This window comes from Capricornis sumatraensis, chromosome 19 (assembly GCF_032405125.1).
Source record: "Capricornis sumatraensis isolate serow.1 chromosome 19, serow.2, whole genome shotgun sequence".
NCBI lineage: Eukaryota > Metazoa > Chordata > Mammalia > Artiodactyla > Bovidae > Capricornis > Capricornis sumatraensis.
The window spans coordinates 65,987,403-66,013,372 of NC_091087.1; the positions used below are offsets into that span (position 1 = coordinate 65,987,403).

At 50.9% G+C, this 25,970-nt stretch overlaps 1 protein-coding gene across 2 annotated transcripts; it reads right to left on the reverse strand.

Moving 5' to 3' along the window:
* Positions 1-1,577: 1,577 nt before the first annotated feature.
* On the reverse strand, positions 1,578-13,537 carry LOC138094852 (alpha-1-antiproteinase). 2 transcript variants are annotated; one of them, XM_068990844.1, is made up of 5 exons: positions 13,283-13,537; positions 4,934-5,577; positions 3,798-4,068; positions 2,676-2,823; positions 1,578-1,852 (listed from the first exon to the last, which is right to left on the reverse strand). In XM_068990844.1, the coding sequence occupies exons 2-5, from the start codon at positions 5,571-5,573 to the stop codon at positions 1,661-1,663; spliced, it is 1,251 nt and encodes a 416-aa protein (XP_068846945.1). In that variant the 5' UTR covers positions 5,574-5,577; positions 13,283-13,537; the 3' UTR covers positions 1,578-1,660. The 2 variants fall into 2 exon arrangements, with proteins under 2 accessions (XP_068846945.1, XP_068846946.1); XM_068990845.1 differs by lacking the exon at positions 13,283-13,537 and adding an exon at positions 10,970-11,047.
* Positions 13,538-25,970: the final 12,433 nt, after the last annotated feature.

Below are 25,970 nucleotides of genomic sequence, written 5' to 3' on the forward strand. Positions count from 1 at the left end.
TTGCCTTTAAACAGCTGATTTAGCACTCTGATGTGAACCTCACAGCAACTCAAGGTATGTTTTGAGGAGGATATTGAGGATCAGAGAGGTGTGATGACTTTGCTAAAATCACACAGTCGGGAAGTGGCAGAGTCTAGATTTGATCCAAGTTCTTTAGACCCTCAGGTCTGGCCTCATTCTGAGTGCTGGGCAATAGTCGTGTCATTAATGGAATCTGTAGAAGCTGGAAGTCTCTAGGCAGAGAAAACTCAAGAGATGTGAGGCTTATTTGGGAAATGGTCTGATCTCCATCCATTATCTTCAGTTCTGTGAAATTGCACAGATGTGGCCCTTTTGACTTGAGTGGTATACATTTGATGTGACTCAAGCCTGTTCTTTAGCTGTGCACTCCTCCCAGTGAGAAGTTAGACGGTGATCACTGGATTTGTGTAGGATGGGGCTGTACTTCTCCGGGACAAGTGTATTCCCATGAGAGTTTGGGGAGCTGGCTCCTTCAGGCTGGGGTCCAGCCAGGCCTTCTGACTGCAGCAGCCCTCCTGTAGGGCCTTGGGGGGTGGGAAGGAGCCATGTGGCCCTCAATGAAAGGGGACATCCTTTAACTGTGGCCTGGGAGCTGTGGTTTCCAGCCAGAGACCACAGGAAGGGTCCTGGAGTAGGAACATAGGAGCAAGACAAGTGGAAATATGGCCCCTGACACAGCTTAGCTAAGGGAGGGCCGGGGCAGGGGGACTGGGGGTCAACAGTCTGCTCTACTTCCCCTCCTGTGACTTCTGAATCATTGTCAGGACTTTCCAGAGCCATCCAGGGCACCTTGGCCACGTGATTAGGGAATACGAGAGGGCATAGGGTAAGTGGTCTTGCAGGGAGGAGGCTGACATCCTGGGGGAGTTTGAACAAGTGATATAGACCGGGACCTTCTCTTCATGGGGGAGATGATACCTGCCTCTAGGAATGGCATGTTTGAGGGTCCTGGCGCAGAGATGGAGTGACAAGGTCTGAAATATGTGTTCCCAGCCAGCTTCATGGGAGAGGGCCCCTGCAAACACCAACCAGAGCCTTTGGCAGGAGAGACCTGTGAGCGGTCAGTGTCCAACCCTGGCTCAGGGACAAGGAGAGGACCCGATTCCTATCTCTGCTGCTGGAGACGCTGCAGCCCAGTGTCCCCGTGTGAGCTGAAGGCTCTGGAAGCCATGGCAGCCTGCAGCTGAGGGGCTCTAAGTGGGGGCCGCAGTAAGACCACTGGGGATGGGGCTGAGCAGGAGGACCCGTTGGATGCTGGGTGGAGGTGGGGGCCACAGGCTGGATTCCGAGCCTGTGGGGTTTCCCCCTGGGGACTCCAGAGGAGACCAGAAAGCCTGGAGCTTTTCCGTAGTGACTGGGGAGAGGCAGGAAGCTGTGGGATTCAGCCGACCTTTCAGCCTGGCCGAGCACAGGGTTGGGCAGTGTAAATGCTAAGGCATCTTAATGCAGTGGACACGTGAAGGAGGCCCATGGCCTGGATTCCACACACATCCTGGGGATGCAAAGAAAGACTCAGATGCAAGAGGACAAAGGGTTGACACGCCACACACAAGCTTGGGCTAGGTCAGTCATCCTTTAATGCCATGGAGGGAAGAAGGGGACCTGGCCTGGGAGGGGAAAGCTGAACCCCAAGAGGCAGTTAGGCTTGGGTGGGATTCACCACCTTTCCCACGAAGAGGGGAGACTTGGTGTTTCTGTCGTAGAGGATGCAGAGGAAGGGTCTGTTGAACTCGACGTCTGGGGGAAGGGACATGGGGATAGCTTCCAGAAACGTGGACCCGGCAGCTTCCGTCCCTTTCTCATCGATGGTCAGCGCAGCCTTGTGGAGCGCCTGGAAGGGGGGAAAGCAACGAGGCCACGTGTGAGTGGAGACAGGCCCCCACGCAGGCCTGGGAGCCAGGCGCGGAGGAGCACCTTGCCCAGGGTGGGGCATGTGCTGGCCTCTCTCCCGGCCTCCTGTCCTTCCCCATCGCTGTCTACCCGGCCCTGCAGGGGACACACAAGGGATGCTCGAAAGGCCTCTGTCTGATCCATGAGGGTACCCCAGCCTCTTCCTCCCCAGCCTTCCTGAGAAACAACCCATCACCTCGGGGGAGAGAGGATTTTCCTGCCCTCGGTCTCCTTGGCTCCCCTCTCATTTGTGGAACCAGATACGAAGCTCCTTGGGGAGCAGGACTTTGAGAGGTGCTTCCATGTACCTTGTCCCCACCCAAGAACTCCGTTCACAGTCACTGAACCTCAGCTGTTTTCTTGGGCACCTGTAATTCCCCTGAATAAAGGGCATCTTTGGTTGAAATCACTCAGACTTGGTGATTCGCCAGTAGTTCCCGGAGTCTCAGATGCAGGGGCCAAAGGGTCTCGGCAATCCCCGAGCCTAAGTCTCTCTCTGTAAGTAGGGGGTTATAGGGACCCAAAAAAGGGAAGTCCCCGCCAAGGATGAGACAGAGAGTAAGTGACACAACCTCGCGCCCAGCACGGGAGGCCACCTCCTCCCCTCCGTCAGCTGACCACACTGCTGTCGTGGTGGAGCAATGGCATTCCTCAGGGGCCTCAGTCTGCAGGCATGCCTGTGTCCCTCTGCCCCTTCCTCAGCCTTGCCCCAAAGCTGTGGCCCCGCGCGCATTCTGACCTACAGATGTCAGGGACACACTCACCTTGGACACCTTCAGAGGCTGTTCCTCGGTGATCCCTGAGAGGTCAGCCCTGTTGCTGAAGACCTTGTTGATGCCCAGTTCACCCAGGACAGTTTTCAGATCGTACGTTTCAGAAATGGACAGTTTGGGCAAATGTAAATTGGCAGAACTGTCATGAAAAAAAAAAAAGTCGCAGAGTTGAAAGTGCTTCCTTTTCTGGTTGTTCTTTCCAGTTGGCGCCCTCTCCCCCTGCTCTCACGCTTTGGTTGATTCCACTTTTAGTTCCTCTATGCCCAGGGTCAGAGGATATTAGAATCAGAGCGATCCTCTTGTCCTGCAGAGCCTCTCAGGGGCCACCTCCTCTGAGAAGGCCTCCCGGAGGATCCGGGGTGTCCTCTGGAAGGACTGTACTCACTACTTCCCTGTAGGGTTTGGTCGTGCCCCCTAGACTGGGACTCCTCCAGGGCCAGTATCCCAGGGGACTGTGGGGTGTGGTGGCAGGTCCTGAGTGACATCTTTTGAGAGCGTGAGGAGTACTTCTCTGTATTTTCATCTTTGTTTTATGTTATACATGATAAAATTGCTCATCCGGGCCTGGGCATATTTACAAACACAGAGACAGGTACTGATACGGAGTGCATGATGGGGACCTGGTCGAACCACACTCATCGAATGACAGAGGAATCAGAACCAGCCTCAAACAGGTCCTGGAGTTTCCTGCTCTGGGCGTTGGCTTTTTCAGCCTCTCCAAGCATTTCTCCCCCCTCCCCCACCCTCATCCTGCTGTGGACTTTTTAGCCTGTAATTTACACTCTATCCTGTAATCTACATTCAACTGCCACCTTTGCCAGGAAGCCCATCCTCTTCTTTCTGGGTTTGCCAACATGTGTTGACATTGCCCTCCCGTGCACCAGGAAGGGGCAGTGTCCAGGCTGGGGAGGAAGTCCTCAAGGACAGGACTTTCCCTCCTCACCCCTGGGCACCAGCCCTCTCCTGAAGTCTGCCTGGTACCGCGTGCATGCATTCTGGCCTCTATTGGAAGCAGACACACAGTGGTCTTGGCTGTGGTCAGTGGGTCTATACCCCCACCCTCTGACCGGACCAGATGTGGCAGCTCCCGGGTCGGTCTGCTTGGGAGGTCACCTTGCATATTTCTTTTCCAGGAACTTGGCGAGGAGTTCGTTGTTGAGCTTGTCTTCCAGCTGCTGCAGTTTCCCCAGGTCGGGCAGGATGAAGCAGGCGGTGACGTTGCCCACGTAGTCCAGCAGCAGCACCCAGCTGGCGAGCTTGTCGCAGTAGTGGAGGTCAAACATGCCCAGGCGGTTCATCATGGGCACCTTCACGGTGGTTTGCTCATTCACGTGGAAGTCCCTCTCCGTGGTGTGCTCGACCTCGAAGGGCTTCTCCCATTTTCCTGGAGAGAAACGATAGCGGACGTCAGCCAAGGGTGGGAGGAGGTTTAGTATCAGTGGGAGGATAAAGGAGCCTTGAGCCTCCTGGTGAGGTACTTCTCTCTGAGCCTCAGATTTGCGTGTGTGCTCGTGTCCGACTCTTTGCGACCCCATGAACTGTAGCCCACCAGGCTCTTCTGTCGATGGGATTCCCCAGGCAAGAATACTAGAGGGCTTTGCCATTTCCTTCTTCAGGGGAGCTTCCTGAGCCAGGGATCAAACCCACATCTCCTGGGCTCCTGCACTCCTGCATTGGAAGGTGGATTCTTTACCCCTGAGCCACCTGGGAAGCCCCAAACCTCAGTTTTACCATCTGTAAAATGGGTCTAAAGTGAACCAGCAGTCTACAGAAAAGACTTTGGGGGAGAATAATGCAAGGCTGGTACAGAATCCAGAATTTCAATTTCGTGGAGGCTCATGTGGTAGAGGAAGCATCTGAATCTTGGTCTTCCTGACTCCAAAGGTGTCACTACTTCCTTTGTGCTGCAGTTGTCAGAAGTGTGGTTCGGGGTTTGTTTTTCTGACTCTATTTTGGGAGGCACTGCATATCATACACCTCTCCCTGGTGGGAATTTGCAGTGCATGTTAGGTCATTTAGGGCGCTGAAAAGTCCTGCAGAGATGAGGGTACTTTGTTTAATCCCTAATTCCCTAACCCTATTTGATCATAGGAAGTTTTAGTGGTCATGTGTGGAAAATTGAATAACACATGCAGAGATGCATGGCTATATCCCGTTCTGTGCTGCCAGGAAAGTTAAGAACTGAGTGTTTGAGAATATTTTGAGGGTGTTTCTGTGCAAAAAAGCTCAGACTGGTTATGCAACCTTACCTTTAAAGGATATGTAATTCACCAGAGCAAAAACTGTGTCTTGGTCAAGATCCTTTACCAGATCCACAATTTTTCCATGGCTTCCCTTCTCTACATAATCATTGATCTTCTTCTTGGCCTCCTCAGCATCCCTGAAGTTGATGGAGAAGGCTTCGGAGTGATACAGATTCTTGACATCCTCCAAAAACGTCTCCACTAGCTTTGCACTCTCATTGATGAACAGACCATTGCCAGTGGTCAGTTGCAGCTGGTGGTTTGGCTGGTTGAGGGTGTGGAGAAGATGCTGAAAGCCTTTGTGGATCTCAGCCTCTGCTAGCTCAGTGAGGTTGAAACCCAGGCCCTCCAGGATCTCAGTATGAGTGTTGCCCTTGGCTCCCAGGGAAAGCATCGCAAAGGCTGAAGCGATGCTCACTGGGGAGAAGAAGATGTTGCTGGTGTTGGACTGATGGGCCAACTGGTGGTATATGCTGAAGGCAAAGTTGGCCAGGTTGGGGGCAATCTTGTGGCAGGCTGCTTCCTGGTGGGATGTATCATCTGTCTCTTGGACAGCGTGTCCTTGGAGAACCCCAGCCAGGGAGATGGGGGCCAGGCAGCACAGGGCTGCCAGCAGCAGAAGGCCCCGCGTGATGGAGGGTGCCATTATCCTGCAAGAGAGAGAAGGGTGCCATGGCTGGGTCAGACCATACAGTGAGTCCCTTGGCCACTGACTGATGCCAGGTCAAAGCAACCGGTTTATCGAGGATCTATATGCCAAGCACTCTTCTATGTCGGCATCATTGAATGACTCAGAACAATAGAAGGGATTTGATGGCACTTATTGCATGCCAAATTCCATCCTAAGCTCTTTACTGTCTTACCTCACCCTGTTCCGACAACGGTCCTCTGACCTAGGTCACGCGACACCCCTGGGCTTACAGATGAGACCAGGCTCCTAGAGGTTAAGTCACTTGTCCGGGGTTCCAGGACAGACAAGTAGCAGAATCAGAATCATACTCCCAGGTCGTCTGGGTCTATAGTCCATGTTCTCGATGGCTCTGTTAATATCCACAATGTGTAAGTGCTAATATCCCAAGGTGTAAGTGCTGCTGGCCTTATTTTGGGAAGAGGAAACTGAGGGACAGGAAGTGGATAATGACCCAGGAGGTTGGCTGAATCGGACTCGGGGATGACTGGATCTGGTACAGCCCTAGGAGGACTTCCGCTGAAATCTGTCACCTAATGGATAGAGAGGTGACAGCCCAGAGTGGGAGGGATCTTGCTTCAATGACACACAGCAGGAACACAGAAGAGCCGTGAGGAAACCCAGCTGGGGCGGGGGGCTGTACCCCAACACTCACAATGAACCTCAGCCCCTGGTAGATGTTCCTGAGCTGGAGGGCTGCCCTCACAGTGAGTCTGTGGCCTCAGTCACAGGACTGTGCTGACGGTCAGCTTAGCTACACATCCTGCTTGCCTCCTCTGTCCCAGCTCTGTGCTCAGCATGCTTGTGGGTGTTGAAGGTCCTGGCTCCTCCAGCCGAGTGGAATTTGTCTTTGTGTGTGTCGGGAGGTGGGGGCGGTGGTGGGGGTGGGTGGGTAAGAGTTGGAAGAGCATCTTTTCCTTCTCAGACAGACCTGGCTTCTAATCTAGGTCTCTGTCACCACCTGCTGTGTGACCTTGGATGAGTTGCTTAGTTTCTCTGGTCCTCACTTTCTCGCAGGTAGAAAGTCAGATTTGGGGGATCTTTGAAAGTAAGACCTCCACTAAGTCTAGCCTCCACACCTTACGTTGAAAGCACCTGAGAGAGCAGATGGCCTTGAAGGAGAGGCTGGTAGATGGGCAAGCAGAAGCCCTCAGAAGATGACTGGGAGGAAGATGAGCTCCATGGCTGGTCGGGGGAGACAACAGGGAATGGCAAGGCCTGTGGCTGGCCCAGCAAGGTCAGACTCCATCTAGTGATCGTCAAAGTCAATGTCTCCTGCAGCAACACAGGACCAGCTCCCTCCACTCCACACAGACCCCTGCCTTGGGCCACCAGGCCGAGGTCTCCTAAGTACCACCTGCTCTCTTCCCAGATAAAGGAACTGAGGTCTAAGCAGAGGAGAGGGTGTGCCTGCAGCCACAGAGCTGGCTATTGATATTAGTCACATAACTAAAACCATCATTTTAATAAAATACAAAGACAAAGGAGCTCTTGAACTTGGCATATGAAAACCCGAGGTTAAAAAGTTGTAAACAAAGAATGCTGGGTTTTACTTACCTCTTTGGACTTAAAGTTTCTTTCCAATAAACAACAAGATGAAGCACAAAACTGGTTTCTTTCCATTACCTTTTTTTTTTTTTCCTGGACTTCAGGCCTCTAAATAACCCAAATAGAGGAGACCACAGATTATGTAATACCTGTTTATATTTTTCGTAAACTAGCCAGTGGTTTTAGAGCTGAAGATGGTGCTGAGATTAATTCTGTATATTTCCATCACCCTTGGGTTTCTCGCTACCTCCCCACTGGATTTTGGTGTGGTCCTTCGTGGTTGATGGAAATTCCCCATCTTGGCGAGGCTCAGAGATGATGAGGGATTTGAACTCTGCACGATGGGGACACTATATACGCCAACTGGCCTCAGAGTCAGAGGCTGAGGCTTCTCGTCTGCACAGGGCCGCCTCTGTCCACTTGGTCTTGGGTAAGTATTTACTTGTTTTGGGGCCTCACTCTGCCTCTGTATAAACTGAGGTTAAGGGAGACCTAAATGAGGTCCCTGTGTACCAATGCTGGAATTTTAGTTACAGGGGTATCTCGGTTTGGTGGAACAAGATGGACTGAAGCGTCCCATGGGGTTAACAGGGTGAGGTGCCCTCCTGCCAAGAGGGATGTTGGCCTTAAGAAGGTAACAAGGCTGGCGTGGGGCTGAGGGGAAGAGGGGCTACAGCTGGGGTGAGCACCTCCCTGCCCCCACCCCATCCTTCTGCCTGGGGGTTAAATCACCTCCTCTGGCTTCCTCCTCTTACAGTAAATGGCCTGAGGCCAGGAAGGGGTCAGAGCCCTGGCAAGGCTACGCAGTGAGTCAGGGACAAAGCTGGCTGGAGCAGGGCTTGGTTTCCCCACCTCTCAAGCTATACATGGGACAGAGTGTCCCCAGGTCAATTCAGTGAGTGTCAGAATTAGATCCCCAACACTCTGACGTCAGTCTTGAGACTCTGTTGGCTCCCTTTTGCCTCCCAGTCTGTTCCTTAGAACTTCGAGTGCCCAAGACTTCTCTCTCCTCTTCCTTCTAGCAAAGGCAGTCCCTTCCCCCAACCCCCCAATTCTAGCGCTGGGGAGCTGACCAGAGACGCCAGAGGAAACGGTGAAGCGCCCAGAGGTGCAGGGACCAAACTTCAAATCAGCAGAATGAAGACGTCACAGTGCCACTTCCGGAGTCTGGGTTAGGTCAGGGACAGTGAATGAGCTGTCCCTTTGCCTAATCTCATGCCCTTTCTTTCCCCCAGGATATAAAACGAGTGACCAAGAGTGACCCAGGGGGGGTCCAGGGAAGTGACTGTGACCTAAGGTCACAACCTACTGACACCTGGGTAAGCCCAGGGTGACTCAGCCCCGCCACTTACAGATAAGTGGCCTTGGGCAAGTGATTGCTCTTCTTCGAGCCTCACCTTCCTGTAAGTGGAGAAAAGAATCTCTTGCAAGGCAGGTGTGAGGAACGGATACGGTGATGAGTGAGTGGGCCTCTAGCAGGTGTGGAAGCCCGTACCTGTGCACAGAGAGGGTTCAGGGTAGAGAACTGGCAGATTTCTTCCGGGCCAGTTAGCCACACGGCTCAGGGCCAGAGAGGGGAACCCTGCTCCGCAGAGAATGGCCTCTGAGTTTAGAAAATGTTCAGTTCAATTCTCCAGGTCTTTATTCATCGACTATTAGCTGCCAAACCCTATTCTTAGCAAACGTCCGCATGAGCATCCTCCTCCTCTTTTCACTTCGTGAACAGCAGGCATCCATGCACCATCTCATCTTCCCTCAGAGCTTACCCTGAGAGGTGGGAGTTATCATTAGCCCCATTTTATAGATGGAGACAGCAAGGAGATCGAACCAGTCTATCCTAAAGGAAATCAGTCCTGAATATTCCCTGGAAGGACTGCTGCTGAAGCTGAAGTTCCAATACTTTGGTCACCTGATGCAAAGAGCTGATTCACTGGGAAAGACCCTGATGCTGAAAGACTGAGGCTAGGAGGAGACAGGGGCGACAGAGGCGGAAATGGTTGGATGGCATCCCCAACTCAATGGACGTGAGTTTGAGGGAGGTCCAGGAGATGGCGAAGGACAGGAAAGCCTGGGGTGCTGCAGCCTACAGAATCACAAAGAACTGGACATGCCTGAGCGACTGAACAACATAGATGGAGAAATCGAGGGCTGCAGAAGTTAAATAAATGACTGGAAATCACAGAACTGAACTGGTGGCTTACAGAACTAATGTTTTGTGTGTGCAGCATGTGGGATCTTCGTTCCCTGACCAGGGATCAAACCTGTGCTTCCTGCAGTGGAAATGGGGAGTCTTAATCACTGAACCACGAGGGAAGTCTCTACAGAACCAAATTTAATCCTGGGTGTTTTGATCCCTGAATTTGGCATTTAGCCCTTCTCTGTGTACAAAGCTGAAGGCAGAGGCCTCAGAACAGAAAACCTCAGGGGTGACCTGGCTGAACAAAGAGGGACATCGTCATTTTGTGGCTAAGATTGGAGGCTATGAGGCCAGAATGCCCACGCTCAATTTGCTATCAGTTCTGTGACCTTGGACTAATTACTCAACCTCTCTGAACCTCAGTTTCCCAGTGATGGTATGGGCATACTTCCCCTAAAAGACTATTATGCAAATTAAATAGGTGCAAAGTGCCGAGAAATGCCTGGCACTCTGTCAGTTCTCAGAGGCGTCAGTTGTTATCGACAGTGTGGCTCTTTCAGGATCCTCTAAAAGAGTCTGGTTGCCTTGGCTTGGGTCTTATTTGTATTCCATCTCCAAACACCAGTGATGGAAAAAATCATATCCTTCCTAAAGTCCAGAGATCAAAGGCAGTGGGAGTGGGGTAGGGACAGGAGGGCCAACGTTATCTATGCTTTGCCTAAAAGGGCAGAGAGGATGAGTGACTGTCGAAGGTCACCCAGCATCAGAGGTGACTCAAAGCCAACCCAGGCTTCCCATTCCTCAGCTGGTGCCTGAGACCCGAAGGGACAATTTTGCAGTGGGCATGAGGGCAGAAGCAGGGATTCTGAAGGGGATTCAGCCTAAGCTTGAATCCTAGATGGTGTAACTGGGGGCAAGGGATGAACCTCCCTGTCCCAGAAGTCTTCATCTGTCAAATGGAAATGCCATGGTAACTACCTCAGAGGATTGCCATGAGGCTTAAATAGAGGCTGCCTGTGCAGAGTGGGGGCTCAGAAATACAGCTCAAAGCCCACCCCCAGGACAGTGGTCTCCCCCGCTCCCCATCTTCCATGGCACACAAAGATGGCCAGGGGCCCGCTGTGCACAGGGGTGCCCGCTTCGGTAACTCCAGGCTAAGACCTGGTACGGTTCTGTTCTGGGCACTTCTGCAGAGAATGGAGGCAGCTGAAACTCAGAGCTTCTGGTCCGACCTGGCTTCCCTACCAGGTGGCTCTGTGAGCCTGGACTACTCACTGTCCCTCCCTGAGCCTTATCATTCTCATCTGTAGAAGCGAGAAAAGATACACACCCGAGCAAATGCAGAGGCGGTGAGACCTACAGAAGACCACCAACGGGAAAGATACAGGAGCTGTGCCAGCAGAAACATACTCCCTCCTAGGTCACTGGATGCCAAAGCCAGCCCCCACCCCTTCACTTCCACTTCTGCTTGCAGAGGGCCACTTTAGTCACCGGGAGGAACTGGGGAGGCCCTGGATAGGCTTGGGAAGCAGGAAAGGACCCCTAGGGCTGCTGTTACTATGACAACAGATGGCCCGGCCCCAGCCTGCTCCATCCTTCTTGCATCCCCAAGGCTTGCCTGGGGAGCGCAGGGTCCTGGAGGCCCCTGGCCAGTGGAAGGCATACTTACGATTCACTGTCCCAGGTCAGGGCTGGTGACTGAGGCCGAGGAGACAGACCCCTGTCCTTGCCCCTATTTAACCACTGGACCCAGAAGGGCGAAGGGGGAGGCTGCTGGTAAACATTAACCAAGGTCACCCTAGTTATCAGAGGAACAAACAAGGACTAAGTCCATCGGCTGGACACTGGACTGCCTGCTCACGTTGTCCAGCGGTGCTCCTTCTGGGCGGCACGCAGCCCTGTGCTCCATATCCCCGAGAGAGTCTTTGTGCCCAGCTCATAAACCACAGCATCCTGCATCCAAGCTGGGGTGGCATTGATGCTGACATTCTGGGGGATGGCATGATTTTGCTGGCCTGCAATCCACTGGGGAGCTCTCAGTTGCTGCTTCATCAGTAGCAAGAGGTACCACTGATGGAGCCACCTTGAAATGCCCAATGCTCACTGCTGGGACTTCCCTGGTAGTCCAGTGGTTAAGAATTTGCCTGCCAGTGCAGGGGACATAGGTTCGATCCCTGGTCAGGGGAGATTCCATATGCTGTGGGGCAACTATCCCATACAGTGACTGCTGGAGCCTGTGCCCTAGAGACCGTGGCCCGTAACCAGAGAAGCCGCTGCGATGGGAAGGCTGTGCACCACAACTAAAGTAGCCCCTTTGCCACAACAAGAGGAAGCAGCAGCGAAGAGCCAGCGTAGCCAAAAAAATAAAAAATAAAAAACAAACAAACAAAAGGCCCACTCCTGAAGATGCAAGGGGTAGAGAATGTTATGAGCTCAGCTGGCAGATAGAGAAACTGGTCATCTACCTAAAGTCACCAAGCAGACACAAAACTGCTCTCGCCTTCCCTGGAAAGAAAATGGGTCCTGACTGCAGTTGACACAGCTACCTAAGGCTGATATGGGTGGCGTGGGCACAAGCCCGGGGTCAGAGAGTAAATCTACAGAGAGTTGTGTGGCCTCAGGCAAGCTGGTCCATCTCTCTGAAACATGGGGTAGTTTCATTTGCATCCTAAGGCCTTGGAAGTCCCACTTCCAGCTCATTGCCAGGGATGTGGAACTCACTTATATAAAGCACCGGGCACACACTAGGCTCCTGATTTTGATCTGCACAGCCCTCTGCTCACACCTGCTCACCAAGCTTCTCCAGGTGGGAGGAGGTGCAATTCCTGGCCAGCCTCAGGCCTGTTTCTGTTTCCGCTGGATCTGGCTTCCGGCCAGCTAACTCGACCCACAGGCTGCCTGAATTTTCCTGGGAGCTGTGGCTCCATCCAGGAGCTATGGCCGGCTTTTGGGGGCACTGGTGGTGGCCAGGGTGGTAGTGTGGGATTGAGGCCAGTGGGGCCCTACTGGGGTGGTGCATGTAGTGTGATGCCAGCCGCCTTGGGCTTTTCAGTGGGTTAGAGTCCATTTAGAAGCCTGAGGCAGTTGGCATCACGCTGTGTGCACCGCCCTACATGCCCTTGGCACGCCATGTACACTCGGTATTTGTTGAGCCAGTGGACAAGTGTGTCTTTGTCCTCCGCTCATCCCCTGGCCCCAGCTATGGGACTGTGCCTGGCGAATGAACAGCCGGTAGGTTCCTCTACCACACAGGTTTAGACCAGGGAACCCAGCATCCCCACTCACTAGCTGTGAGATCTCAGGTGAGTCATTTAATCGCTTCATGCCTCAGTTTCCCCATCTGTAAAATGGGGATGTGACAGTTCATACCTCGCTGGGCTGCTGTGAGGATTAAATGCAGCAGTTTCAGAGCTCAGAGCCCAGCGTCGGGGGCACATGGTGAGCCCTGTGCCCGTAGGTCTCCCTGCTGTGATTCTAGGTGGGTGGTCTGGGGATGAGGGGAGTGTTCCAGGAGCTTCCCTCCAGGCTTCCCTTACTCAGTCCTCTCAGTGTCCCTGTGAGGAGAGTGTGTACCACCGCCCCTCCCTCCCCCACCATATAGGAGCAGAAACGAGTTCAGGGAGGGAAGGACTCTCCGCTCCCATCTCTCCGGACTCTCCAATTCCACAAGCTAGCTTCAGAACTCTGATTCTTTCTCCTGAGCTGGCTGAAGGAGTTTCTTACCCAGGGCTCTGCACCTACCCGTAGCTTGAAGACCTAGGGTGTGATGAAACAAGGCTTGCCCTCCGTACCTCCTGGACATTTGTTCCCCTCCCCGTGCCTCAGTTTCCCCATCTGTAAAATGGCCTCCCTCCATGCCTGGCTGCCCCTCTCAGCTCTCGCACTGAGTGGGTGTAGGCAAGTGTCCAGGCTGTTGCCACGCTTAGTGCCTCTCAGCCTGGTGGTCTGGGGCAGGTAGGAAGGTGCCCCCCATCCCCCTTACCTTCAATGCCAGGTTCTTGTGGCAGAAGGAACTCCTCCTCCCCTGGGGCTCCTGGAGGCAGTGTGTGCCCTAAGCGCGGCGCCCAGGCTCTGCCAGCGCAGGAGGAAGGAGCTTCTGGGTGGTTCAGGCAGCAGGTCTGGGAGGGGTGGGGACCCTGGGCAGGAAGCCGCCTTGCACAAAGCTGCCAGGAGCCAGGCAGATGCCAGAAAGCCCTTCCCAGCCCAGGCGGTAGTCCTGTGTGTCACCTGTTGTCCCTGCTGTGTCTGGCTGTGTGACCCAGGATGAATCACCCAGTGCCTTTGAGCTTCTGTAAGCGGGCTGGTAGCACCTGGCAGAGCAGATTAAAGGGCATGACAGGTGTCTCCTTTTGGCCCAGAGCCGGGCATCAACGTTTTGGCAGGTTTTCAGGGCCACCCGTGGAGGGAGGCAGCCTAAGCCACCTCTGAAACGCACAAGGGGAGCCCCACAGAGACTGAGATGGGCTGTGTTTATTGGGGAGGGTGTGTTACAGACGCTGGCTGCAGGAAGGAGGGATGTAAGACATTAGGGGGCACCGGGGCACTTGGAGGAGGGGTGAAGAAAGGATGTGAGGCAGGGCCGGGGAGAAAGTGAGGGGCTCTGGGTTGGGACCTGTTCCTTTTGGGTCCAGGGCGCCATGCTCAGCCCTTCTTCGTCTCCCCATCCTCCCACTGCCCACTTCTGTAGTATTTCACACTGCAGAGAGCTCCTCTGGACGTGCATTCTGGGAAGGAGGGGTGGGATGATCCGGGAAAACGGGCAAGCACAGAATGCCTGGGGTGGGTCCACCCAGGGGCCATTCTCCAATCACTAATCAGAAGCCAAGCTGGAGAAAGTTCTGTCCACTTGGTTACTTCTGGAACTGTTGATTGTTGTATCCAGACTGATTCTCTGGGAGTGAGTGTATCCTAGAAAGATGCTGTGGGCTGGCTGTGAATTGGCGGTGTCTGGGGAGACCCTGTCCCCCCATAATCCTGCCTAGATGTGGGAGAGGGATGGAAATAAAGATGACAGTGACGTGTGCAGTCTGCAGCAGGAAGGGAGTGAGGGGAGTATAGACCAAGTTGATGAAGGACCCGAGGCCCTGCTTGGTCCAGAGAGTGAGGGAGCACCTCAGGGAAGCTACATCTGTTGGCAGTTTCCCAGAGAGTGTGGGACCTAGCCTACACTGACTGTCCCAGGCACACACACAGACACATCAGTGTACCCCCGATACTCTCTATGGGAGCCCCCTTCCAGGCACCAGCTCCCTTCTTCAGGGGGCACTGTGGCTTAGTGGCTCAGGCATGGGCTGGGGGGCTGAGCACCTGGATTTAAGCCTTCACTCCACCACTATCTGATGAGATCTTAGCTAATTAACCTCTTTGCACCCCCATTTCCTCTGCTGTGAGTTGGGGAATAAGAATGACCACTTATACCAGGACTGTGAAGAGCCAGTGTGATGATAACATACAAGACAGTCTCAGGCACAGATGGGCCCTAAGTCAATGCCAAACATGTTTTATCTTTGATATTCTGAGCCCGGAAAACCTCAGATGAATCCCAGGATCTGAGCAGGAGAAAGATTTGGAGGGAGGGGCTAGTGCATTTGCCCAGAGACACCTCTTCAGATTCAAGCTTCTGGCTAAAGGCCACCAATCCCCTCTCCTGGGGGCTGGGCTCATTTTGCTTCCTTAGGTCAGAGGGCCATGGGCAATTACATCTTTCTGAGCACCTGTGAGGGACCGAGGACCAAGTTGGGTGAGGGGTGGTTGGAGGCAGGGGAACCTGGACTTAGAGGAAGAACTCATTTCAGCTCTCTGGGCCTCAGTTTCCTCCTCTGTTAAATGGGCATACTTAGAATCTCTCTTGTTCATACGATTGTCATGAGGCTGAAATGTAGGGAAGCTGGTGGGGTGTTTGACAGGCCTGCTCTATTAGCATGCCTGGCACCATGTCCGTCTTCTCATAGCTCATTTATATTAGTAGGGTTAGTTGTGTGGTCCAGGTTTTTGATTCCAGGAGATGGACCGAGTTTGCATCATCGGGATGAGTTCACTTCATCCTGGCATCTCGCAACTCTACCAGCTTGCAACACCCTTGCAGACCTTCTTTCCTTCTGTGCCCAACCTCCATGGCTACTTCCTGTGTGTGTGGTTCAATTCTTGCTTTTTCTGGAACTATCTGACTTATTCACAGCTTTTCATTTCACTCTCCATCCTTACCTGGAGAAAAAGAAGGCCACTCTTTGCATTGGAAGGGACAATACAGTTACTATTAACAGAAGGAATAGAACACCCAGCTGTTGCTCCATCCCTTACTTGTTAAAATGGATAAAAGGAATGTTTTTATTGTCACTATTTTTTACACACTTTATTTTAACTTTATCCTTTTGAATGTTTGGCCATTATGGACTTTCACCTTTGATGAGGCTCAACCCCTGTCCTGTTTAATAAGTATTTCCTTGTGGTTGTTCACATTTTGGGAATAAGGAATCCCTTTCATTTATCTCTCTTCTCCTTTCTGCAACCCTGGCTGACATCTTGGAAAGCACATGCTTGTTTTTTGGCAGTGACACCATGCCCCAGGCCCATCTTCTTTCTCTTCTTCCCCAAGACTTGGTATCAGCAACCCTCTCTGGGCGAGGAAGAGAGCGGGGGTTGGCAAAGGTCCTCCTGGGCACCACAGGGAAGGCCGGATGTGCAGGAGGCTGAGAAGGACTTTGGGACTTGTTTTTCAGAAGTATAAGCCCCGCGTGGGTGTCTCAGATAACAGAGAGCAATAGGGCTCTTTCAGCTTGCCCAACACAGACCTTGGGTTGCGGTGGTTCGATTTACCTTGTTGCCTTCTATCTTGTTGACTTTAGACATTTCTGTTTGCTTGAGTCCCTTGCTGCCTTCATTTTACAATGCAACCTCCCAAACCAGCTCCAACGTGTGATCTTTCAACACTTGCATCACATCACAGCCGATCCTTCGTGAGCACGTACTACCCCCAGGCTCTGTGTCAGTCCGGTGCATTGGGTACCAGCGATGTCCTCTCAGTACAGATGAGGAAACCGAGGCACAGCTACCACGAAGCTGACGGTGCGGCCCCTCTGCCTCCCCCCTCTTCTACTCCTCCCTTCTTTCCTCTACTTACAGTCAGCTTCTGTGGTCCTCTTCCTTCATTTCCTCCCCGATTCATGCACTTGCTCATTTACTCATTCATTCACTACATATTATCATCACCTTTAGGCTCAGAGTTGGCAAAAGTGAAAAGATGTGGTCTCAATTGCTCAGAAACTCACAGCCCAGTGGGAATCCAAACCTCAAGGGCCAAAGCCCTTTAAGTCGTCCCACTGAGGGAGAGATGGAGTGGGGATGTGTTTAAGAGATAAGCAGGACGCAGGAGCAACACTGGACGCAGAGCTGACACCGGGTGTAAATACCAGGAGGCACTGGGGCAGACCCCAGGGTTCCCTGGAAGCCCTGTTGGAATCATATGTCCTCACTTTCTGTTCAGTTCTCTTTCTGCCAACCCTTCCCTCCCTCTACGGAGGGAGTCTTTCCCGTTCTCCATGAAAAGAAGGAGCAAAGAGTCCAAAGACAGACCCACCTCCTGCTGGCAGGGCCCTGCAGACAGGGGCATTTCACAGCCTGTCTCCTGTTTTCCTCTCTTTCTACCCCATCTCCGCTCTGCAGCTCAGGCCCCCATCACCTCACCCATGCCTCTCCTCCTCCTGTGTCCTAGTCAGGTAGCTGAGACCCCTCCCCAGAGGCTTTCCTTCCCCAGAAGTCCTCTCCAGTAGGGGCAGTTTATTCTCGTACACACCTGCCACATGAGAAGCCCAATTCTCTCGGCCCCAGCCCTGCCTCCAAACCTCTCTTCCCCTAACAATCATGTAGCCACCTCCCCGCACAGTCCTGCCTTCTCCCAGCTTCATCGCTGACACCCACAGGCCCAGGGATCACATCCTACATCCTAGGGGAAGGGCATCTGGGCCCAGCCTGGGCTCTTCTGCTGATCACCATCCTTGTGGATGGCTGTCTGAGCCTCCGGCCCCTCGCCTCCTGTCCTTCTCTGCTCCTGCAACCTCTTCAGCTTCTCTCCACCCACACATGACCCACTTTGTTCGATGTCAAGTTGGAGGCCTCTTCCATCAGCTCTTCATCTGCAGCCCCTTCTTGGTTGCCCCCTCCCCTCTGCCCCTCTGTCCCTGACCCTCGTGGGACTACCAGTATGGACATGTGGAGATGGTGTGGTGTCATCTACTTAAACCTCGTGGTCCCTCTGGTCCATCTCTTTGGTCCATATCTGTCCATACCTTTGTGAGCAAGAGAGGAATGTCCCCAGAGGCGCCCATGTCCTAATCTCCAGGACCTGTGAATGTGTCATTTTCCATGGCAAAAAGGGACATTGCAGATGGGATTAAGGATCTTGGGATAGAAATTATCCTGGGTTATCCAGGTGAGCCTAATATAATTACAAAGGTCCTTATAAAGGAGGGACAGGAGGGTTGGAGTCAGAGAAGGAGATGATAGAAACAGAGGTTAGGTTGACAGGAAGGGGTCTCAGATCCAAAGATGCAGGTGCCCTCTAGAAGCTGGAGAAAGTAAGGGAAAGAACTTACTTCCAGTCTCCAGAAGGAATTGAATTTCACCCTGCTTCCACATTGCTAGTGGTGAAGAATCTGCCAGCCAATGCAGGAGATGCAAGAGATTCAGGTCTGATCCCTGGGTTAGAAAGTTTCCCTGGAAGAGGAAATGTCAACCCATTAGAGTATTCTAGTCTATAAAATCCCTTGGAGAGAGGAGTCTGGTGAGCTACAGTCCATGGGGTTCCAGAATCAGACACGACTGACATGCACAGAGACCACCTTGATTTTAGATAAAAATTTTAAACAAATTATAAGTTTTTAATATCTTGGCTGCACTGGGTCTCCAATGCGGCGAGCGGGCTTCTCTTGTTGTGGAACACCAGTTCAGCTGCCCCGTGGCACGTGGCATCTTGGTTCCCTGACCAGGTATCGGACCTGCGTCCTCTGCATTGGAAGGTGATTCTTAACTGCTGGACAACCAGGGAAGTCCTTTGATTTTAGATTTCTGACCCCCAGGACTGTGAGATAATAAATTTGTGCTGTTTTGGGAAGTAAGTTACAGTGATTTTGTTACAGCAGCAACAGGAAACTCGTACAATCTTCAAATTCCTTTGTTTTCTTTTGTGCCCGCCCAGCACCCTCCATCCATCTAGTCACCCTCTGTCCCTCGCCCCATCCATAGTCCTAGGGTTCACTTGTGGAGCCCCAACACTAGCTTCTTGTTTCTGTAGTTTCTGCAGCCTGGCCCATCTCACTCCCCTGGGCTCATCCCAGCATCCCCTCCACCGGGGACAAATAATAGCCCACAGGCCCATCCAGCCTGCTCTCGCTTTTGTATGGCCAGCAAGCCAAGAGGGCTTCTGCATGTTTAAATGATTGAGAAGAAAATGAAAGAATTGTGTAACATTTTGTAACACACACAAAAATGATATGCAAATCAGTCCTCAGCATCCACATAAAATGTTCTGCGGGGACACAGCCACGCCCGTCTGTTCATTGTCCAACACAGCTTTCATGCTCCAGGTGCAGAGTTGAATGGCTGTGGCAGAGACCGGATGGCCTTCAAAGCCTGAGTATTTACTATCTGGCTTTCCCAAAACAAATGCGCTGACCCCTGACTGAGGGCCTAGTCACCTCCACACCTCCATCTCGTCATCACTTTGTCCCTGGCCAGGCATTGCCTCCCAGGCTGCCAGCCTTTGTCAGGCTGCTCTCCATCCTGTGAGGGAAGCACCGTCGTCTTTCTCCTCACGTGTCTGACACAGCCTTCCAGAACAGATTCATCCGTGAGCTTTCCTGATACCCCACCCCCATATCCCAGCATCCCCACTGGCTGCTGCTTCCACGGCACTTTGTCCACCTCCTTTACAACAGTTCTCTTAGTAGCTGATGCTTCTTGAGCATATCATGCATGCCAGATAGGATCCTAAGTATTTCAGAGAGTGAGCTCTTCTTCTCCTCACGTTATGCCTATGAGGTGGGTATTTTGTTATCCCCATTATCCCAATGAGGAAACTGAGGCTCATCGATGTCAAGCAACTGGCCCCCGGTCATAGAGCCAGGGGACAGCAGAGGAGAGATTTGACTCAAGCTGTGTGACCACAGGGCAAGGAGCAACCCTCATACTCAGCTCTACCACCAGACTGCGGTTACCGGAGGGCAGGACCCTGTGCTTTCAGCCTCTCTGACTGATTTGAACCCCAAACAGGTGCTCACAGGGTGCTTGATGAGCTGAGCTAAATGAAAGAGAGTCGAAATGGAGCCTTAAAAAAAATCAGACGGTTACGGTGCTTTGCCAAGATATAAGTGTGGAAACCTTTAGGATGCTAAACATTTGCATGGGGCATGCAACTTCATAGACTAAAGAACAAACAGTTGTTCTGGCTAATCGAGCCCAGCCAGAAGTCATCGTGTGAACAATCTCCAGGGGCCCCCTCCATGGGAAGGCCGAGGGGAGAGGTCTGGCTTGTTGTTCCTTACAGCCTGGACCACGAGCCTGGTGGCTCTGCTCGCCGTGCCTGGCCTCCCCCCACCACCCAGGGCTACTTCCCCATCTGCCTCTTCCTCTGTCCTGCAAGAAAAGGGAAACAGTTCATGGGAGCACAGCACAGCGGGGGCTGAGCTATAATGGTGAAATGCCACCGAGGGAAGGGGGTTGCGTCATGCCCTCTGTCCCCTTCTTCCGCTCTCTCTGGGGCTCAGCCTGGCGAGTGTGAGGACCCTTCTCCTTGGCCTCACTGCCCAGGAGCTGACCCTGTTGTCCCCTTACCACCTCCAGATATGCACCCTCACTCCCCCATGCCTAGTGATAGGGTCTCCTACATGGAACTTTATGAGGAGCTGCCCTCTCTCCACTCCGCCTTCCCCTTCCTGATGCCCTAAAGGCTTCTGGGATTGGAGCCTGCTGCTGCTGCTGCTGCTGCTAAGTCGCTTCAGTCGTGTCCGACTCTGTGCGACCCCATAGACGGCAGCTCACCAGGCTTCCCCTGTCCCTGGGATTCTCCAGGCAAGAACACTGGAGTGGGTTGCCATTTCCTTCTCCAATGCATGAAAGTGAAAAGTCAAAGTGAAGTCGCTCAGTCGTGTCCGACTCTTAGCAACCTCATGGGATTGGAGCATAGACGCAGTTTAAATTCCAGACCTGTCTTCAGGAGCTGAGAACCGGATCCAGTGGCTTCGTCTTCTCTGGGGAGTGGGAATGAGTATGACCATTTTACCATCATGGGGTTCTAAGGGAGGATTGATTCCGTGAGATACTGATCATGAAAAGTCTGGCTCAAAAAATATGATTTTCCTCTTTTTGGTCATCTTTGGGGCTGTGTGGCAGTGATTTTAATAGCAGGCAACTACAAATGAAATAATTCAGTCAAATGAGCAAAGGCCAATATTGCCCCTAGGAGGTGGGTGAAATCAATACTTTCCATTCTAATTACACAGATTTTGAGGCCTTGTATTCAACCATCCACCTTACAGAGGGTTGAGCAAGTAAGGTAAACACAGCTAGGTCAACAGCTGCCTCCTGGAAAGAGGGTCTGTGCAGAGCAAACAGTGGGGACGTGTGTTTTCCTCCCTCTGTCCTTGTCCTCCACCTCCGGCCTCTCCAGGGTACAAGGGAAGCAGGTGGGGGAAGCACTGTAAGTGACTGGGCTTCATGTATTAGAAGTTGAGCAGATGGAACTCAGGACGACGCGGCCTCCTCTTGTAGGTTGGAGCCTCAGGCTCAACAGGGAGGCTAGGGTGGTTCAAGTGGTCCAAGGCAAACACTTTGTGCACACACACACACACACACACACGTAGACATAGTATCCTCCCACATGACACTTGGGGCTCCCCTTTCTTGTATGCAGAATTCTGGAAAAATGGTGGTCCCAACCCTGTCTGGATCAGTGTGGAGTTTGGCAAGAATGTAGGATCTGCGGACAGTCAGAGTTGGCTTCAGTTCACTGTGGACAAGTTACTTAACCCCTCAAGTCTTCACTGTCCTTATCTGTAAATGCAGATTTTGGTTCCAGGGTCCTAGGGTGACTGTTAGGGTAAGATCATTGAATATATGGAAAGGACTGGCATGTCATGGACTCAGTAGAAATTGATTCCCCTTCTCTACCCTCTTCCCTCTTGGTCTTTTGGTTTGATTTGAACATGAAGAAGTAAGAGACCAACATCATTTGAAATACAATGTAGAGGGTAAGAACCAATATATGTAGAAACTAAAGAATATGTATAGAGGGCTCCGGAAGGAAACAGACTTGGAATTATCTGGAATAATGCACTAACCAGCTGGGTGACTTTAACTTCCTTCTGCATATTTTTGTGTGTTGATATTTTCACAAGGAAGTGTTGCTTCTGTAAAAACATACATCTTCGTTTCCTTTTAACTGATCAACCAAACAGAAGGACGCTGTACTCACATAGGCGACAGTTCCTTGCAGTCTCCCTGACAGAGAAGATTGCCTTAGGATGTCTCTTTTAACCTCTTTGGATTTCCTCCAAACACCCTACCCTTTGGACGTCTGCCTGATGGAGTGGAAAGGCTTCCATACGAAGCCAATTCTAGACAGCTGTTAGTAACTGTGAGACTTTATGAAAATTAATCTCTGTAAGCCCAGCAATGAAAGAGAGATTGTGCCTACTTTAGAGTGTTTGGAGGCTTCCCTGGTGGCTCAGATGGTAAAGAATCTGCCAGCAATGCAGGCGACCTGTGTTCGATCCCTGGGTCAGGAAGATCCCCTGGAGAAAGAAATGGCAACCTTCTCCAGTATTCTTGCTTGGAGAATTCCATGAACCAAGGAGCCTGGCAGGCTACAGTCCAAGGAGTTGCAAAGAGTCAGACATGACTGAACGACTGTCACTCACTGACTAGAGTGTTTGGAGGAGGCCTGAATTTGATGATGGTGTACAGTCCAAGCGTCTAGAAGCTCCTAACGAGTGCAGCGGCAGTTTCCTCCCCTATGATGTGTAGATCACAGTCTTCATGGATATTGCCTCTGGCAGCCTCACAACAGCACTGTGAGATAATCCCTGCCTGTTATCATCTTGCTCGACAGATGAGCAACCGAAACTCAGATAATTTAAGGGACTTGCCCAGTTCTGTCCCGGAACACCAGCAGCGCTCCTCCTTCTCTGTACGTCATAACATGTAGATTATGCACGCTATGGCTGTGTCATATTTTGGCTTTGACCCTGGTGCCTGGAGAGGTTGTAAGGTCTGAGTTTGCCATTCACTTGTCCTTGCAGTTCACACCACATACGTTCCCTCTAATCAGAGACTAGCGACCTCCTTCGGCAGGACTCCCCATGGCTGGATTTCCAGATTATTCTGTTAACCTCACTAATAAGGAAAGACTCTGGGGAATCCAGTGTTTCTGCATGTAAAGAACATCTTCTAGATGCAAAATCAGCACCCATCAAGGGACCCTTGTTCAGGCTCTTTGTCATAATATTCAATTGTGTTGGTCATCTGGTCAGCTAGGCAGGTTAGACCTGTTCTCTTGAACAGCTGAGGGCAGCATGACTCGTGACTACATACGTGACAAAGGTTTGAATACGTTTCACAGGCTGATGTGCTTTTATCAGTAAAATAAAAAAGTGGTACCTAAAATAGGCTTCTTCATATTTTTATAAATTTTATATATGTATGGCTGCTCTGATGCTTTCTTTGCCTTAATGAAACAAAAACAGACACTTCAAAGAGGAGGAGATAAAAATATTAATAAAATTTTACAATATTTTTCTGTATCTTAATATCTCCCCTGGATCCATTTAGGCACCCAGGGATTAGGCAAGGAAAGCAATGTAAGGCTGCAGAAGTCCAGAGCTGGGCCATCAAACAGTAGGTGACCATCTCTGGAAATCCACATGGATAGTAACATGAGAATGCAAAATGTGAGTTTAATAAGCTCTATTTGCTCAAAAATGCTCAGACACAGCTTAAACTCAAAGTATAACATTGGTCAAAATCATTGGGAATATAGATTTGAGAGTCTAAATTATTCTCCAGAAATGTGAGTTGGCCCACCTAAGCCTGACCATTAGTTTTCCTTGCAATTGGGGGCCTGCCATTTCCCATAGTAGGGCACAGAGCCCGAGCTGCCAGAATGGCTTTGTTACTTGCCCTTCTGGGCCAATTTGCCTGGAATATTCTTCCCCTGAGTGTCCTCAATGGTTCTGCATTGCACTGAGGTCTTGTCTTAAATGGGCCTTCACAGAGAGTGCTTTCTTTGGCCACCCATTGGAAACATAAGTCCTCCTGATTACAACACAATGTCCTTGACTTGCTTTGATGGTCTTTATGGCACTTACCACTGCCTGACACTATATGGTATATCTACATTTACATTATGTATCTTATTTGTCAATTGTAATAATCTGTTGATTGTTTATGTCTGTTTCTCTTACTGGGCTGTAAGTCTTCTATGAACATGATACATTGTTTCTCCCATTGCTGCATCCTCCAGAAGAATAACGAGTACATTGTAGGACTTCAAAAAATATTTATTGCATGATTGTATAAGTGGACTTAAACTCTAAAATGCTGATATAATCAGGCATAATTTCCATTACAGTGTAACCCCCATGAAAGCAAGAACCATGTCTGGTTTGTTCTATCCTGAGTCTTCAACCAGGATCACTAGCTGTTATATCAACTTTCAAATCCCAGGGGCTTAGCACAACAGTATTAGAGACCCTTCTCCATATCATTGTTGTTGTTCAGTCACTATGTCATGTCCGACTTTTTGGGACCCCATGGAGTGCAGCATGCCAAGCTTCCCTGTCCTTCACTTCTCCTGGAGTTTGCTCAAACTCATGACCATTGAGTTGGTGATGCCATCCAACGATCTCTTTCTCTATCGCCCTTTTCTTTTGCCCTTTCTCACCATCAGGGTCTTTTCCAATGAATCAGCTCTTGGCATCAGGTGGTCAAAGTATTGGAGCTTCAGCTCAGCATCATATTTGTCTTTCCAGTGAATATCCAGGGTTAATTTCCTTTGGGATTGACTGGCTTGGTCTCCTTACTGTCCAAGGGACTCTCAAGAGTCTTCTTCAGCCCCACAATTTGAAGGCGTCATTTCTCCAGTACCACAGTTCTTCAGCACTCAGCCTTCCTTATGGCCCATCTCTCACATCTGTACACGACTGCTGGAAAAACCATAGATTTGACTATATGGACTTCTGTTTCCAAAGTGATGTCTCTGCTTTCTAATACACTGTCCAGTTTGGTCATAGCTTTTCTTCTAAGTATCAAGTACCTTTTAATTTTTGTGGCTGCAGTCACCATCCACAGTGATTTTGGAGCCCCCCAATATAAAATCTGCCACTGTTCCCACTCTTTCCCCATCTATTTTCTATGAAGTGATGGGACCAGATGCCATGATCTTAGTTTTTTGAATGTTGACTTTTAAGCCAACTAGTCTTTTTCACCTTCATCAAGAGGCTCTTTAGTTTCTCCTCATTTTCTTCCATTAGCGTGGTACCATCTGCATGTCTGAAATTGTTGATGTTTCTCCCAGCAATCTTAATTCCAGTTTGTGAGTCATCCAGCTTGGCCCTTTGCAAAATGTACTCTGCTGCTGCTGCTGCTGCATCGCTTCAGTCGTGTCTGACTCTGTGCGACCCCATAGACAGCAGCCCACTAGGCTCCTCTGTCCCTGGGATTCTCCAGGCAAGAACACTGGAGTGGGTTGCCATTTCCTTCTCCAATGCATGAAAGTGAAAAGTGAAAGTGAAGTCACTCAGTCATACTCGACTCTTAGTGACCCCATGGACTGCAGCCTACCAGGTTCCTCCGTCCATGGGATTTTCCAGGCAAGAGCACTGGAGTGGGTTGCCATTGCCTTCTCCAATGTACTCTGCATATAAGTTAAATAAGCAGGGTGACAGTATACAAGCTTGATGTACTCCTTTGTTCCATGTCTGATTCTAACTGTTGCTTCTTGTCCTACATACAGGTTTCTCAGGAGACACGCAAGGTGGTCTGGTGTTCCTATCTCTAAGAATTCTCCACAGTTTGTTGTGATCCACACAGTGAAAGGCTTTTGCATATCACTGAAACAGAAGTAGATGTTTTTATCTGGAATTCCCTTGTTTTTCCTATGATCCAATGGATATTGGCAATTTGAACTCTGGTTCTTCTGCCTTCTCTAAATCTAGCTTGTACGTCTGGAGGTTCTCAGTTCGCATACTAGTGAAGCCTGTCTTGAAGGCTTTTGAGCATTAACTTGATAGCGTATGAAATGAGCTCAATTGTGTGGTAGTTTGAGCATTCTTTGCCATTGCCTTTCTTTGGGATTGGAATAAAAACTGACTTTTTCCGGTCCTGTGGCCACTGTTGAGATTTCCAAATTTGCTGGCATATTGAGTGCAGCAATTTAGCAGCATCATCTTTTAGAATCTGAAATAGCTCAATTGGATTTCCATCACCTCCATTAGCTTTGTTGGCAGTAATGCTTCCTAAGGCCTACCTGACTTCACACTCTAGAATGTCTGGCTCTAGGTGAATGACTGCACCATCGTGGTTATCCAGGTCATTAAGACCTTTTTGTATGGTTCTTCTGTGTATTCTTGCCACCTCTTTTTAATCTCTTCTGCTTCTCCATATCATAGTTACACTTTCAG